Source organism: Takifugu rubripes, unplaced genomic scaffold (assembly GCF_901000725.2).
Source record: "Takifugu rubripes unplaced genomic scaffold, fTakRub1.2, whole genome shotgun sequence".
Lineage (NCBI taxonomy): Eukaryota > Metazoa > Chordata > Actinopteri > Tetraodontiformes > Tetraodontidae > Takifugu > Takifugu rubripes.
Genome location: NW_021821632.1, coordinates 269,050 through 285,183, shown reverse-complemented (window position 1 = coordinate 285,183; position 16,134 = coordinate 269,050). Strand labels below are relative to the sequence as shown.

At 53.1% G+C, this 16,134-nt stretch overlaps 2 protein-coding genes across 2 annotated transcripts in view; both read right to left on the bottom strand.

The window, feature by feature from the left end:
- Positions 1–1,806: 1,806 nt before the first annotated feature.
- Positions 1,807–10,476, bottom strand: LOC105416972 (collagen alpha-1(XXI) chain-like). Its single transcript, XM_029831949.1, has 9 exons — positions 10,373–10,476; positions 10,209–10,244; positions 9,558–9,602; positions 6,414–6,446; positions 5,712–5,858; positions 5,538–5,592; positions 3,777–3,971; positions 3,225–3,302; positions 1,807–3,135 (listed from the first exon to the last, which is right to left on the bottom strand). Exons 3-9 carry the CDS (start codon positions 9,558–9,560, stop codon positions 2,948–2,950), a joined length of 699 nt encoding a protein of 232 aa, XP_029687809.1. The 5' UTR covers positions 9,561–9,602; positions 10,209–10,244; positions 10,373–10,476; the 3' UTR covers positions 1,807–2,947.
- A 1,590-nt stretch (positions 10,477–12,066) lies between these two features.
- Positions 12,067–16,134, bottom strand: part of LOC105416973 (collagen alpha-1(XXI) chain-like) — a 16,874-nt gene continuing 12,806 nt past the window's right edge. Inside the window, exons 18-20 of the mRNA XM_029831939.1 lie at positions 13,787–13,822; positions 13,661–13,708; positions 12,067–12,487 (exon numbers count right to left, since the gene is read on the bottom strand). Of these exons, the coding sequence (XP_029687799.1) occupies positions 12,359–12,487; positions 13,661–13,708; positions 13,787–13,822 (213 nt within the window). The 3' untranslated portion in view covers positions 12,067–12,358. The remainder of the gene's footprint in view (positions 12,488–13,660; positions 13,709–13,786; positions 13,823–16,134) is intronic.

Sequence of the window (16,134 nt, the reverse complement as noted above, 5' to 3'; positions counted from 1 at the left end):
TATTTCTGAAACCTGAATAACATTTGCATTATTCACTAGTTTTACTAATAGTTAGGAAATAAGAAATATCTTATAAATGAACTCAACCAATTAAGCAAATATGAGATGTAAATATGTCTTTTGTCCATGTAGCATTGGTTTTATTCGTGTGTATGTGTGTGTGTGCTTGGTGCCTTGCTCATAGGAAACATGTATACTGAGGCAGGTATTTGCAGCAGTGGTTAAAGCAGCGTGAAACGCCGTCATAAAACACTTTTTCCAGCGGTTGTTGTCTGATCCAGCAGGTTGTTGGTTCTTAATCCTCTCCTGTCAGGATGCGGCTGTGAGCTCGTCCTGCTGACGTGTAATTTCTGCAGCGTTAGTGTGACGGAGAACTCTCCTGCTGGATTCTTGCCCTGCCTTTATCCTTCGCAGGTTAATCCTCACTCGTGTGGACTCCAAATAAGCCGGCACTGAGCCCCCCCCCCCCCCCCCCCCCACCCCCCCCCCCCCACACACACACACACACACACACACCACACTCTTTTCCTGCACTTGTAAACAGGTGTAGTGTCCTCCTGCTTCCTGCGGTGCCACTAATTCATCTGCGGTAAGGTGTCCAGGTGTCTCCCAGTGGGAACACGTGGACCACTTATCTCCTCCTTTTCCTCCGTGAGCTCGTTACTGGTGGGGGCTGACGGATTGTTCTGCTGCTGCCGCTGCTGGTGCGTTCTCCCGACCTCTGTGTCTGATCTGTCCTTTGGCTGCAGCGCGGCCCTGTGGACCACGTTCGCTGTGCCACAGGAGGGATTGTGGCCTACCTTTGCTTCGGTCGGTGCAGTTCATGTTGGTGCATGCGTCCATCTTCCTCCGCTCTCCCCATAACAGGGTTGCAGGGCAAGACGCAGGGCGAACAAACAACCATGCACACTCGAGAGCCCCCACAGGCCCAGGGGCCCCAAACGTCCTGCTAGTTACCAGAACTGCCTCGACACAAAGGTGTAAACCAATCTGCATTTGGGAGGTTCTCTTCTTTCCTGGGGGGTTTAAGTCTTTCCATTATGCAGCTGACCAGACCAACTGCTCCCGTTGGCGCTGAGCTCTCGCCGTCATCTGGGCCTTCATGAAGTCAGAACCTGGTGCTGGTTTTGGGGACCAGACCAGTGTTGATTGAGCCCTGGTAAGGGGGTGTGGGGGTTGGCATCAGCTCCTCGGTGGCTTCAATCGTTGGCTTACACTATAATTTGCGCCTCCCCAAGTTCAGGACCAACAGACTGGGGAACTCATTCATCCCCCGAGCCATCAGACTGTTCAACTCCTCACAGGGGGGGAGGAGGGCCAACAGAAGGACCGGAACATTTTTATAGTTTTATATTTATATTCATATTGTATTTTTAATTTATTCTATTTTATTTCTTATTTTATTCTATTTTTATTATCTTTAATAGGTTTAATGGGGTGTAATGGTGGTGGGAAATTTTGTACAGTGCTGTACGTTTCTTTGGAGATGCTAATTTCCCTGGTGGACACCCCCTAAAGGGATCAATAAAGTACTCTTGAATCTTGAATCTTGAATTTAAATGAGCTGAATTTGAATTCCTTCCTACAACATTTACCCTTCAGGGTTCCTCCTGGTCAAAATAAAGAATCCACGTGGAACCACTTTGTGGTAATATTGTTGCACAAACAAGAATATTTAGTGCTAATTGTGGTAACTGTGGTAGATTTCCTCACCTCAGCTGTTCTTACTTGCTCTTTCTTTACCTCAGCTGTTGGTCCTTTCAAAACGATCCAGCAGATATATCTCAGATTAAAGTCAGCTATACGAGCCTTCCAGATCTTTTAATTAAAATTACAAATGCAGGTAAACCCAGGTTGATGGAAATTTAAAGGTAATCAAAAGTAAAAGCAGCTAATGGTGCTGGGAAAATAAAAGTAATGACTTTGTAAAGATGGATTGAATCGACATTTTAGGTCTGTAAAGAGTGCCTGCGACAAATTAATCCAGGAGCCTTTTTTACATAAAGCAGCCAGGATGTATTTACAAACCAGCAATACGTCACATTAATAGAAGCCCACATAAATCTGCAGGTGAGGTAAATAAAGGCCATTATATGAGAATTCATGACAACCCAGGAATGGGAGATCAGCGGTGCGGCAATCTGTGTGATGTTGGTAACCACAACAAACAGCAAAAGAGAGAAGAGCACAAAGAGCCGGAGGTGGAACAGTTGATCTGCTCTGGTAGCAGGATGGACTTTTGAACTCAAGCACATTTTTCTGTGGTGAGAAGAAGAAAAACCACCAGAAAGTGACGAATCCTCATCTGGTTCTGGTAAAAAAAGGTGTGTCCTGACAGGAAAGGAAAGCTAGCATGCAGCCGCTCCTCTCCCTCGCCTCATGGTATGGATACAAGGAGACGGTGCAGCCGGTGTGGTGGAGCAAGGCGGCTCATGCTCGAACCTGCTGCTAATGCACCTGATGTGCGCTAAAAACAAAAGCGTACATGTTTCCCACTGTTTGATTCAATTCTCCAAAAGAGGAAGGAAGCCCCATGAGTCACAGGAGCATTTACCACATAACGGTCACATAATGGTCTGCAATCTGGAAAGTATCTAAAAAAACCACTACAGACCCACGGGTCACCGCTAAAATAAGTTATGAGTTGAGTTTACGTGAGCACGCTTAGCCTAGCCTTTTAGCACCGACTTCAACATGTGGATCAAAGTGGAGGTAGCTGTTTCAAACCTGAATCTTAAACGTCTCCTGATGTTTACAAAAACCCAACAGCCGTGTCACAATCAGGACACTTTGAAGTGTTACGGAACAGCTGCAGCTTCCTGCCGGCGTTCTGAGCCACAGTCCTGGTCCTGCTCCCACACACACGACCTCTGAACCCTGTGTCAGCAGAGAGTCGCGGTGGCCGTGTAGGAGTCTCTACAACGGTTCTGCTCCCGGTGTTGTGCCATCACATGTTGGGTCCTTTCCTGTAGTGTTCTCTCAGGTCGTACGTCTGGTAGCACATGGACATGTCGCAGACGCCTGGAGGTCCCGGATTGCCCCGTTGGCCGGGATCTCCTGGCGGTCCCGGCTTCCCTGGGATTCCCTGGTTGCCAGGTCGGCCAACTCCATCAAAGCCGCGAGGACCCGAAGCCCCTTTGAGGAAGACGGGAGACAAAAGAGGCAGTTCTGTTACACCGGGAAGCAGATCCTAAAAGACCAGAATTGTGAGTGGAGCAACAAACCTGGCTGTCCGGGAGGTCCTGGGGGTCCCGGATAACCTTCCCCGATGCTGCCTTTAAGCCCTCGGGGACCAAGGTCACCTGCAACAGTGACCCATTATAACAGTGTTATAACACAGTGAACACTCAGCTGGAACTTTAGGTTTGCTCCCCTTCTTTAGTTCTGGGGACTCTCCTCATGGAACCCTGCAGCCAAAGGCGTCCACAATGGTGGACGCCTGTGTCCTGTCCCGTCTCCCTGACCAGGACCAGCGTCCACAGCTGAGCGTGGTGCTGCTGCGCCGCGCTGATCAACCGTTACGTCTTTGTGCTCCGCCGACTTTAATGATGCTGGAGTTTTATGAGACGCGCTCAACATCAACCTCTTCAATTTGTTACTCGTTGATTTTAATCACTGTTGAAAGCAACAGTAAATTTCCCCGGTTGCTCTTTGTTGTTATTTATCGTCTTGTTTGTCTCAGGATTTACAGGCTGATTGAAAGATATCCTGTCACCTTCTATTATGTAGGCTGGATGCAAACAACATAATCCTGTCCTTCAGGCTTCAGCTCATACCTTTGAGGCCTGCTGGACCCTGCACTCCAGGGGGTCCCGGGTAACCAGGGGCGCCGCTCCCCCCAGGGTAGCCTGGGATGCCCATGGAGCCTTTGGGACCTGGGGCTCCTGGCTGTCCTGGTGGTCCTTTTATGCTCTGACAACGTTCACATCGGGCTGGGGGGCTGAGAGACTGTAGTAGTGCTGGAAGGTGATCTGCAAGGAAACCGGGAGGGGGGGGAGTAGGAGGGGAGGGGGGAGGAGGGGGGGGGAAGTGGGAGGGGATGGGGGAGGAGGAGGAGGGGAGGAAGTGGGAGGGGGAGGAGGGGGGGGAGGAAGTGGGAGGGGATGGGGGAGGAGGAGGAGGGGAGGAAGTGGGAGGGGGAGGAAGTGGGAGGGGATGGGGGAGGAAGTGGGAGGAGGAGGGGCTGAATGAACTGATTGTGTTCACTCTGATTCCAAGAACTATTGGACTGAATTATAACAGCTGCAACAAAGAGTCTGTTTCTAGTGATCAGTGTGAACTGGTGAATGGTGAGCTGGTGAATGGTGAGCTGGTGAATGGTGAGCTGGTGAATAGTGAACTGGTGAATAGTGAACTGGTGAGCTGGTGAATAGTGAGCTGGTGAATGGTGAGCTGGTGAATAGTGAACTGGTGAATAGTGAGCTGGTGAATGGTGAGCTGGTGAATGGTGAGCTGGTGAATAGTGAACTGGTGAATAGTGAACTGGTGAGCTGGTGAATAGTGAGCTGGTGAATGGTGAGCTGGTGAATAGTGAACTGGTGAATAGTGAGCTGGTGAATGGTGAGCTGGTGAATGGTGAGCTGGTGAATAGTGAACTGGTGAATAGTGAACTGGTGAGCTGGTGAATAGTGAGCTGGTGAATGGTGAGCTGGTGAATAGTGAACTGGTGAATAGTGAACTGGTGAATGGTGAGCTGGTGAATAGTGAACTGGTGAATGGTGAGCTGGTGAATAGTGAGCTGGTGAATGGTGAGCTGGTGAATAGTGAACTGGTGAATGGTGAGCTGGTGAATGGTGAGCTGGTGAATGGTGAGCTGGTGAATAGTGAACTGGTGAATAGTGAACTGGTGAGCTGGTGAATAGTGAGCTGGTGAATGGTGAGCTGGTGAATAGTGAACTGGTGAATAGTGAACTGGTGAATGGTGAGCTGGTGAATAGTGAACTGGTGAATGGTGAGCTGGTGAATAGTGAGCTGGTGAATGATGAACGGGTGAATAGTGAACTGGTGAGCTGGTGAATGATGAACTGGTGAATGATGAACTGGTGAATAGTGAGCTGGTGAATGGTGAGCTGGTGAATAGTGAACTGGTGAGCTGGTGAATGGTGAGCTGGTGAATAGTGAACTGGTGAATGGTGAGCTGGTGAATAGTGAACTGGTGAGCTGGTGAATGGTGAGCTGGTGAATGGTGAGCTGGTGAATAGTGAACTGGTGAATGGTGAACTGGTGAGCTGGTGAATGGTGAGCTGGTGAATGGTGAACTGGTGAGCTGGTGAATGGTGAGCTGGTGAATAGTGAGCTGGTGAATGGTGAGCTGGTGAATGGTGAGCTGGTGAGCTGGTGAATGATGAACTGGTGAGCTGGTGAATGGTGAGCTGGTGAGCTGGTGAATGATGAACTGGTGAGCTGGTGAATGGTGAGCTGGTGAATGGTGAGCTGGTGAGCTGGTGAATGGTGAGCTGGTGAATGGTGAGCTGGTGAATGGTGAGCTGGAGCCAGCTGCCCCAGAGGGGCTGAGCCTGGTGGCCCCTGTCACTCACTACGCAGGGCGTCGGTGCAGAGCTTCAGAAGCTCCTGGTCTGACGGACTCCTCCCCTGAAAACCAGAAGACACCGTTGGTCTTGGGTGAGCTCTGGAAGCCTCCGCAGACACATCTGCAGCTGCACATCTGCTTCTGCTTCAATAGAATCTGCTCGCTGCAGGTGCTCACTTACAGGTTTCCCAGGGTGTCCCGGGGCTCCTGGATGTCCTGGCAGTCCATCCTGCCCAGGAAACCCCCGAGGACCCACAGAACCCATGTGTCCCACACCCCCCTTCCTGCCTTCTGTCCCTCTGGGGCCGGCGTCGCCCGTCTCTCCTTTCTGAGGAAGCACAAGGGACAGAAATGAAACCAGGAACTTCACAGCATCAATGGATGAAAAGGAGAAAATTCAGGCTGGACTCATGTGTGTGTGTGTGTGTGTGTGTGTGTGTGTGTGTGTGTGTAAACTCTGTGTGTGTGTGTGTGTGTGTGTGTGTGTGTGTGTGTGTGTGTGTGTGTAAACTCTGTGTGTGTGTGTGTGTGTGTGTGTGTGTGTGTGTGTGTAAACTGTGTGTGTGTGAGTAAACTGTGTGTGTGTGAGTAAACTGTGTGTGTGTGAGTGTGTGTGTGTGTAAACTGTGTGTGTGTGAGTAAACTGTGTGTGTGTGAGTAAACTGTGTGTGTGTGAGTAAACTGTGATTCTCTTAGCAGCACAAGTGTTTGATATTTCAGATGAGTGTTCCTTTAGGGGGGGCTGCTTTTGTGATGTATATTTCTGCCCCGGGGGGCAGATGGAGGGCTGCTCTGGGGTATCGCTCTGTTCGTCTTCTGTCGAGGTCCTGACTGCAGAGCAGGACAAAGGATGGACTATATCTAACAGTGCAGAGACACACACCTCTCCTTTCCTTCCCTTGGGTCCTGCTTCACCCTGTTGGAGGAAGAAGGGGGGAGAGATGGAAGGGGGGGGGGAGGGAAGAAGGGGGGAGAGTTAGGAACATACATGTTGAGGTCGGACCATCAGAGTTCATGTTTCTGCATTACTGATGTGGAAGTTCCTGCTCTGCTCTATCCTGCTCTGCTCTGCTCTGCCCTGCTCTGCTCTGCTCTGCTCTGTCCTGTCCTGCTCTGCTCTGCCCTGCTCTGCTCTGCTCTGTCCTGTCCTGCTCTGCTCTGTCCTGCTCTGTCCTGTCCTGCTCTGCTCTGTCCTGCTCTGCTCTGCTCTGCTCTGTCCTGTCCTGCTCTGCTCTGTCCTGCTCTGCTCTGCTCTGCTCTGCTCTGCCCTGCTCTGCTCTGCTCTGTCCTGTCCTGTCCTGCTCTGCTCTGCTCTGTCCTGCTCTGCTCTGCCCTGCTCTGCTCTGTCCTGTCCTGTCCTGCTCTGCTCTGCTCTGTCTGTCTGCTCTGCTCTGCTCTGCTCTGTCCTGCTCTGCTCTGCTCTGTCCTGTCCTGCTCTGCTCTGCTCTGCTCTGCTCTGTCCTGTCCTGCTCTGCTCTGCTCTGCTCTGCTCTGCTCTGCTCTGCTCCTGTCCTGCTCTGCTCTGTCCTGCTCTGTCCTGTCCTGCTCTGCTCTGTCCTGCTCTGCTCTGCTCTGTCCTGCTCTGCTCTGCTCTGTCCTGCTCTGCTCTGCTCTGTCCTGCTCTGCTCTGTTCTGTCCTGCTCTGCTCTGTCCTGCTCTGTCCTGTCCTGCTCTGCTCTGTCCTGCTCTGCTCTGATGCTTGTGTGCAGCTCTGTGAGCAGCAACATTAGAAGGTAGCAGCAGTTTTCAGATATCTGCGGCGCTGCTTCAACTTTAAATGCTGCTGCTGTCCTGCTGATGAAGTCAGACGTTCTGCTGCGCCACACGAATAAAGCAGCCGTTCGCTGCGCCAGTTTATATAAGGAACACACGCAGCATCGGATCTTCTGCCTCCACAACGGCTCAGGAGAACAACGTCTAAAAGAGGGGGAATAAGAGGTGGAGGCAGAGAGGAGAAAAGGTTCCTGAAGCTGCAGAAGGTCTGGTGAAAGAGGGGGAATAAGAGATGGAGGCAGAGAGGAGAAAAGGTTCCTGAAGCTGCAGAAGGTCTGGTGAAAGAGAGGGAATAAGAGGTGGAGGCAGAGAGGAGAAAAGGTTCCTGAAGCTGCAGAAGGTCTGGTGAAAGAGAGGGAATAAGAGGTGGAGGCAGAGAGGAGAAAAGGTTCCTGAAGCTGCAGAAGGTCTGGTGAAAGAGGGGGAATAAGAGGTGGAGGCAGAGAGGAGAAAAGGTTCCTGAAGCTGCAGAAGGTCTGGTGAAAGAGAGGGAATAAGAGGTGGAGGCAGAGAGGAGAAAAGGTTCCTGAAGCTGCAGAAGGTCTGGTGAAAGAGGGGGAATACGAGGTGGAGGCAGAGAGGAGAAAAGGTTCCTGAAGCCGCAGAAGGTCTGGTGAAAGAGGGGGAATAAGAGGTGGAGGCAGAGAGGAGAAAAGGTTCCTGAAGCCGCAGAAGGTCCGGTGAAAGAGGGGGAATAAGAGGTGGAGGCAGAGAAGAGAAAAGGTTCCTGAAGCCGCAGAAGGTCTGGTGAAAGAGAGGGAATAAGAGGTGGAGGCAGAGAGGAGAAAAGGTTCCTGAAGCTGCAGAAGGTCTGGTGAAAGAGGGGGAATAAGAGGTGGAGGCAGAGAGGAGAAAAGGTTCCTGAAGCTGCAGAATGTCTGGTGAAAGAGAGGGAATAAGAGGTGGAGGCAGAGAGGAGAAAAGGTTCCTGAAGCTGCAGAAGGTCTGGTGAAAGAGAGGGAATAAGAGGTGGAGGCAGAGAGGAGAAAAGGTTCCTGAAGCTGCAGAAGGTCTGGTGAAAGAGGGGGAATAAGAGGTGGAGGCAGAGAGGAGAAAAGGTTCCTGAAGCTGCAGAAGGTCCGGTGAAAGAGGGGGAATAAGAGGTGGAGGCAGAGAGGAGAAAAGGTTCCTGAAGCTGCAGAAGGTCTGATGAAAGAGGGGGAATAAGAGGTGGAGGCAGAGAGGAGAAAAGGTTCCCGAAGCTGCAGAAGGTCTGGTGAAAGAGAGGGAATAAGAGGTGGAGGCAGAGAGGAGAAAAGGTTCCCGAAGCTGCAGAAGGTCTGGTGAAAGAGAGGGAATAAGAGGTGGAGGCAGAGAGGAGAAAAGGTTCCTGAAGCTGCAGAAGGTCTGGTGAAAGAGAGGGAATAAGAGGTGGAGGCAGAGAGGAGAAAAGGTTCCTGAAGCTGCAGAAGGTCTGGTGAAAGAGAGGGAATAAGAGGTGGAGGCAGAGAGGAGAAAAGGTTCCTGAAGCTGCAGAAGGTCCGGTGAAAGAGGGGGAATAAGAGGTGGAGGCAGAGAGGAGAAAGGTTCCCGAAGCTGCAGAAGGTCTGGTGAAAGAGGGGGAATAAGAGGTGGAGGCAGAGAGGAGAAAAGGTTCCTGAAGCTGCAGCAGGAAGCAGGAAGTGTGTGCAGAGAGAAACATGTCAGGCTCCTTTCAGCCGCTGTGATTCAGCACTGACGCTTTTAGCCTTGAGAGTGCGTCACATGAAAGCCGCGTTGATTTCATCACTGCAGCAACACCCCCCCCCCCCACACACACACACACACACACACACACAGAAGCCCATCCTGGGCTGTGAAGATCGATTGGTCCAAAATCGATGCAGAACGGTGGATTTTAAACGCTGCCCATTTGCTGTTCTCACTCAGCTACAAAGCTGAGGGCTCCAGCTGGATGTCCCAGATGTTCCCAGATGTTCACACTCTTGTATCTGTTCATTAGCAAATATTGATGGGAGCCTCATCTCACAGCCCCAAATCGATTATGCAGATCTGCGTTTCACCTCCATGACTGGATCTTATTCAGAATCCAGCTGATCTCCGCAGCTGGATCTGATCCCCACTCACCGATTCCTCCATCGCCACGGCAACACAATTCCCCTTTTCCTGTCATTTGCTGGAACACTGAGGGTTTTAGGACGACAGGCTTTGGCCTAAAGAAGCAACTGTTTGCAGGAAGCGAACGACAGGACGCGCGTAACTAAGACTCTGCTCTGCTGCCACCCAGTGGCGCTCTGAGGGAGTTCCCACTCACCATCACGCCTGGATGGCCCGGCTCTCCGTCCGTGCCTGGCTCCCCCTGCACACACACAGACATCATGATTTCCTGCAGGTGTGAGAGTGTGTTTACATAAGTGCTATTGTGACTCCATGTGTGCAAAGGTGAGATTGAAAGTGAGCGTGTTGATCTAGGCCCGTATCACTGTGTGCTGGTCCATGTCTTCATTTGGCGAGCGAGTCTAAGTGGAGAAAAGGTCACGATTACCACCAGCAGCCAATAAGAGAAACCCGGGCGTTGGGGGGGGGGGGGGGGGGTGACCTTTAACAAACCTGACTTCTATCTGCGGCTGCAGCTGCAGACGTTCTGCTGCTCTGGGCGGTGTTCTGTGAGTGCACGTGGCAGAAAACAAGCTATTCACAGCACGCCGGGACTGGTCACTCCTGCCGCGCACGGCGTGTTCGTGTCATCATCAGCCCGTGCACGTCGGTAACGAGGCCGGCGTCACCGCCCCCCCCACACACCAGAAGCCAACGGTGGCGTGAACGAGTGAATCCTGCTTCCTGTTCTGCAGCAGGAGCTGCCGTTAGCCAGAGCCGGCGTGTTATTATGTGTGTGTGTGTGTGTGTGTGTGTGTGTGTGTGTGTGTGTGTGTGTGTGTGTGTTGTCAGGGGTCGAGCAGAGAACCTTGGATCCTTCGGGGCCAGCGCCTCCGGTTTCCCCCTAAAAGACAGCAGAACAGTTGTGACTCTCGGGTCTCCAGGACGCAGAACCTTCCGGTAGCATTAGCATTAGCAGAGCGTTGACAGGTGTGCACGTGAAATCAAGCAGAACTCTATTTGGGTACTCACCTTGTGACCTTTGAACCCTGGCAGCCCTGTCACACCCGAAGAGCCAGGTTCTCCCTTCACACCCTGGAAAAGGGGAAAGCTACTGATGTTAGCGTAGCGACCAGGTGCTGAGGGGACATGACAAACATTCCTCACAAACGTCCCTGAACCCGACTTTAACCGACCCATAAACTGGGACAGTTACAGGGGGGAACAGAGGAACCCAGAAGGAACCTCCTGAGCACCCAGAAGGTCCCAGAGAAGGTGCAGAACGTAAGTAAGGAACCAAAAACTCATTTAAAGTTAGCAAAACCTCCCACCGGGAAACAGGCCTGCTCATCAAACTGCAGTTTCCAGATGTTAATTTCTTTCTTTCTCAAAGGAGAACATCTGCAAAGCAAGAGCGCTAATGAAGCAGAAACCACAGCGGCTGACATTTAATGGTCCAAACGCTGGCATTTAAAAAGAGCAGCATCCAAACTGGAGGAAATAACAAGTGTCAGGATCAGAGGGACCAGAGGCAGGAACCAGAGGCAGGAACCAGAGGCAGGAACCAGAGGCAGGAACCAGAGGCAGGAACCAGAGGCAGGAACCAGAGGCAGGTCGGTCCTGAGGAGAGCACAGGCAAATGCTGCCATCCTGATCGGAGCCTGATCCCTCCGGGGAATCAGCCCTGCCCCCCCTCATCCAGGGAATCAGCCCTGCCCCCCCCCCCATCCATTAACAAAGGAAGTCTGATTGTCCTGTTAGTAGTGAGTGGACGGGGGACAGAAAGGTGTTCTGGACCAGTCTGACTGTCCTGTTAGTAGTGGGTGGGACGGGGGACAGAAAGTGTCTCTGGACCAGTCTGATTGTCCTGTTAGTAGTGAGTGGACGCGGGGACAGAAAGGTGTCTCTGGACCAGTCTGACTGTCCTGTTAGTATGGGTGGACGGGGGACAGAAAGGTTTGTCTCTGGACCAGTCTGACTGTCCTGTTAGTAGTGGGTGGACGGGGGACAGAAAGGTGTCTCGGACCAGTCTGACTGTCCTGTTAGTAGTGGGGTGGACGGGGGACAGAAAGGTGTCTCATGGACCAGTCGACTGTCCTGTAGTAGTGGGTGGACGGGGGACAGAAAGGGTCTCTGCGACCAGTCTGACTGTCCTGTTAGTAGTGGGTGGACGGGGGACAGAAGGTGTGTCTCTGGACCTGTCTGACTGTCCTGTAGTAGTGGGTGGACGGGGGACAGAAAGGTGTCTGGACCAGTCTGACTGTCCTGTTAGTAGTGGGTGGACGTGGGGACAGCTTGGGTCAGCTGTGGGACACCCTGTCCGTCCATCCCTCCGTCCATTCACCTATCTATCCATCTGAGATGATCTCACCTTTTTGCCCTGGTGGTCCAACAGGCGCAGGGACACTGGATCCATGCCGTTTCCCTAAAGAACACACACACACACACAACACAACGCGCACACATCACACTACACACACACACACGCACACGCACACACACACACACGCACACACACACACACACAGAGGAGTGAAGTCCATTAAAGTTCTCCATGTTCTCCATCTGAACGGTGTCCTGGTCTCTGTGGACCAGTATTCTGAGAGCAGGCTGGTAGCAGGAGGTGTTGGGCAGCGCTGCCTGATGCCCTTGAGCAAGGTACCAAACCCCTGCGGTTTGTTCAGGGATTCTGTGTAATAACGGGTGTAATAAGCCATTTTCCCTCTGTGGGATGAATAACCTGAGTCATTATGTAATTGTAGATGAAATAAAGATTAAGTGATCATGCTCAACATTATAGCTCAGCACGGCAACAGTTAACAGACGGTAAACAACACCTTTATTGGCTAGTTTGAGTAGAACTCTACTTCCTGGATCTGGATCCTCCGACACCGAACCAGTGCCACCAGGCCGGAGTCAGAGCCTTTATCACAATTTGACTCCAATCATTTTAAAAGCCTCTGAGAAGACCGTGGTTCTCTCAGCGGGACGGTCCCGCGGACGAGGGAGGACGCCGCCTTAGAAGAGACGCGGCGGAGCCCAGCGGCCTGGGAACAGCAGGCGATTAGCATAATAGCTAATTATAACATCCAACACACAGACCTTGGGACCATCTCGGCCAGGCGGCCCCTGGGGCCCCTGCACTCCCTGGACGGACACAGATATTGGAAGAAGGAGAGATGAGACAGGGAACTATGGGGGGAGAGAGAGAGGGAGGAGGAGGAAGAGAGAGGGAGGAGGAAGAGAGAGGGAGGAGGAAGAGTGTGTGCATGCGACAGAGGGGTAGAGGAAGAGAGAGAAAATAAGATGAAAGAGAGACACTGTGCTGTGGGCTGAATGTGACAGAGTGTGTGACGGCTTAGTCAGGAGGCAGGCGCGCACACACACACACACACACACGCACACGCACACACACACGCACACACGCACACACACACACACACACGCACAGGGAGAGCAAGAGAGATCCACCAAGGCCCTGAGACAGGTGACTGCAGTTATCTCCTGGGCTAATATCAGCTTCTTCTTGAGGTAGACACAAGTGAATCATTTAGGATGATCCACTTCAGGCACTGTTGATACAGAACATCTCATTATCTAGTTAATTAAACCAGTATCAGCTTCTCCAGGAGATGCATCCTGGCAGCGGAGCTCGAAATAGTCCAACTGCTCCCCAACGCACAATAAAGGGTTTAAAGGCACAAAAAACGTCCCGTTATAACCAGCGGCCCGAGATGGCCTGACCCTTGCTGCTCAGGTGTCTGGAGGCTGGAATCAGGTTTTAAATTTCACGAAGATGCTTTTTCTCCTCTTCTCTGATCATTTATCTGTCCTTAATTCAGCTTCCTGCTGACTTCCTGTTTCTGTATTTTCGCGGCTCCGCCACTAGAGGGCAGCATCGCCGCAGAGCAGCTGTGCCTGGATCACCCTCCCAAAGTTCTGCTCTAATGATGTTTACCAGCGGGGAGTTGTCCTCACTGTGTCTACATCCATAACCCCACTGCTAAATTAGCCACTCACCACTTTAATGGCACTCCCAGATAAGCTAAATGGACTCATATGGCACTGAGCTAAATTAATGATGCCATTAGAGGCTGATTGTGGGGACGTGAGCAGTATCACAGATAAACTTTGCTGAATCAAAGATGGAAAGCAGTGAAACCTGAGTGTTCCTCAGCTGGCAGTGTCGTCTCCAGAAGCCCTGGCTGAGCAGCCAGAAGGATCAGAAGGGTTTTTTGAATTGCTTTATAACATTTCAAAGGGGTTTAGAAAAGCGGAGGGAGCTGATATCAGCATGCTGAGTGCTGATAGAACTCAAACCTTTATTTCTCCAGGTGGTCCTGGTGGCCCAGGAGGCCCAATGTCCCCCTAAAACACATAACAAAAATAAGATAACCCGAAGGGTTTCGAGAACTAAAAAGAGCTGACATCCAGGCCAGGTGTTACCTTTGGTCCTGCTTCTCCAGGAGGTCCCTGCTCACCCTGTAGATGACACAAACAATGATCACATTATAATCTTATATAATCCAGTCTGCCTGAGGGAGGAGGAGTCGGCAGAAGTGAGTAGAGCTAAAGGAGAAAACGTGTCCCAAGAGAATGCATGCTACGTCAGAACCAGCCCATAATATTCTGTACGCTCACAGGGGTTCTAACCTCGTGGTAACCAGAAGGATAAATATGGAGTGTTGATGAACCACACGTGAGGGACCGTTTCTGTCCACAGACGAGCTGCGTGCACGTGCACGCGTGCGTGGTAAAGATCTGCCCGCGGCCCCTCCCGCCACGTTTGGACAAACACACGCCCGTAAAGCGTCCGTGTCCTCGACCCGCCACTGTCTCATGGTTACGTCTGCGGCGGGACCACGAGCAGCTGCTGTGGTGACGGATCCCAGGGATCGCCCAGGGATCGCCCAGGGATCGTCCAGGGATCGCCCAGGGATCGCCCAGGGATCAGTCAGGGATCGCCCAGGGATCGCCCAGGGATCGCCCAGGGATCGCCCAGGGATCACCCAGGGATCGCCCAGGGATCGCCCAGGGATCGCCCAGGGATCAGTCAGCCTGTGGATGGGACGAGATGCTGCCACCCGAGGGACAGTTGGACCTCAGGGACGGCGGAGACAGTAAATCTGCGACGTGCCGCCCAGCTTCTAGTTCCCCCAGTGACTGGACAGGAACACACTGCCCCAGTGTTCTTTGCTTAAAAAATGCCAGTTGCTGTAAAATAATAACATCCTCAAATCAACACAGCATGAAAGACAGAGTGCCGTTGCCTAGGCAACGGCCGAATGAAGTCCTCAAAGCAGATCTGCAGCTCGGAGGCAAACAGTGGCAGCCAGTTAAGATTTGTGCAAGATGATTGTCCCCCGTGTGCTGTGTGTGTGTGTGTGTGTGCGTGTGTGTGTGTGCGTGCGTGTGTGTGCGTGTGGGTGTGTGTGTGCGTGTGTGTGTGTGTGTGCGTGTGTGTGTGGCGTGCGTGCGTGTGTGTGTGTGCGTGTGTGTGCGTGTTGTGTGTGTGTGCGTGTGTGCGTGCGTGTGTGTGCGTGGGTGTGGGTGTGTGTGTGCGTGTGTGTGTGTGTGTGCGTGTGTGCGTGTGCGTGTGTGTGTGTGTGTGCGTGTGTGTGTGTGTGCGTGTGGGTGTGTGCATGCGTGTGTGCGTGTGCGTGTGGGTGTGTGCGTGCGTGTGTGTGTGTGGACGCTCCACTAATGTCTGCAGACGGGAGATTCCATCAGAGACAATCAAGTCCAGAGTGGGTCCCTGAACGACCTTCGCCTCAGCCGCTGCAGTTGTCCTGGGGGGGACGCCGCTTCACCTGGACGGGTCAGAGCGGTCCTGATCCAGGTGAGGGACGGCTGGGCTCGTCCCTGGCCTGGTTGGGCTCGTCCCTGGTCTGGTTGGGCTCGTCCCTGGTCTGGCTGGGCTCGTCCCTGGTCTGGTTGGGCTCGTCCCTGGTCTGGTTGGGCTCGTCCCTGGTCTGGCTGGGCTCGTCCCTGGCCTGGCTGGGCTCGTCCCTGGTCTGGTTGGGCTCGTCCCTGGTCTGGTTGGGCTCGTCCCTGGTCTGGCTGGGCTCGTCCCTGGCCTGGCTGGGCTCGTCCCTGGCCTGGCTGGGCTCGTCCCTGGTCTGGTTGGGCTCGTCCCTGGTCTGGCTGGGCTCGTCCCTGGCCTGGCTGGGCTCGTCCCTGGTCTGGCTGGGCTCGTCCCTGGTCTGGTTGGGCTCGTCCCTGGCCTGGTTGGGCTCGTCCCTGGTCTGGTTGGGCTGGTCCCTGGTCTGGCTGGGCTCGTCCCTGGTCTGGTTGGGCTCGTCCCTGGCCTGGTTGGGCTCGTCCCTGGTCTGGTTGGGCTGGTCCCTGGTCTGGTTGGGCTGGTCCCCTGGTCTGGTTGGGCTCGTCCCTGGTCTGGCTGGGCTCGTCCCTGGTCTGGTTGGGCTGGTCCCTGGTCTGGTTGGGCTGGTCCCTGGTCTGGTTGGGCTCGTCCCTGGCCTGGCTGGGCTCGTCCCTGGTCTGGCTGGGCTCGTCCCTGGCCTGGTTGGGCTGGTCCCTGGTCTGGTTGGGCTCGTCCCTGGTCTGGCTGGGCTCGTCCCTGGCCTGGTTGGGCTCGTCCCTGGTCTGGTTGGGGCCGTTTCCTCCCCTTCCAGCCACTTTCCTCGTCTCTCTGATTTGACTCGAGCATTTTCAAAGCCAAATCTTCTAAATGCAGAACTCTGCAGTGTGGACGCCACACAAGCGAGGCCCCCGCTGCATCCGCAGCCTTTTGAAGTGTCTCGGCGCACATTCAGAGGCAGAGCAGCGGAGCTCGT

Coding starts and splice junctions, on each gene's coding strand:
- LOC105416972 (XM_029831949.1), bottom strand. Junction 5,593..5,711: donor CGGGACACCCTGGGAAACCT/GTAAGTGAGCAC, acceptor TCTGGTTTTCAG/GGGAGGAGTCCGTCAGACCA. Junction 3,136..3,224: donor AGGACCTCCCGGACAGCCAG/GTTTGTTGCTCC, acceptor TCTTCCTCAAAG/GGGCTTCGGGTCCTCGCGGC.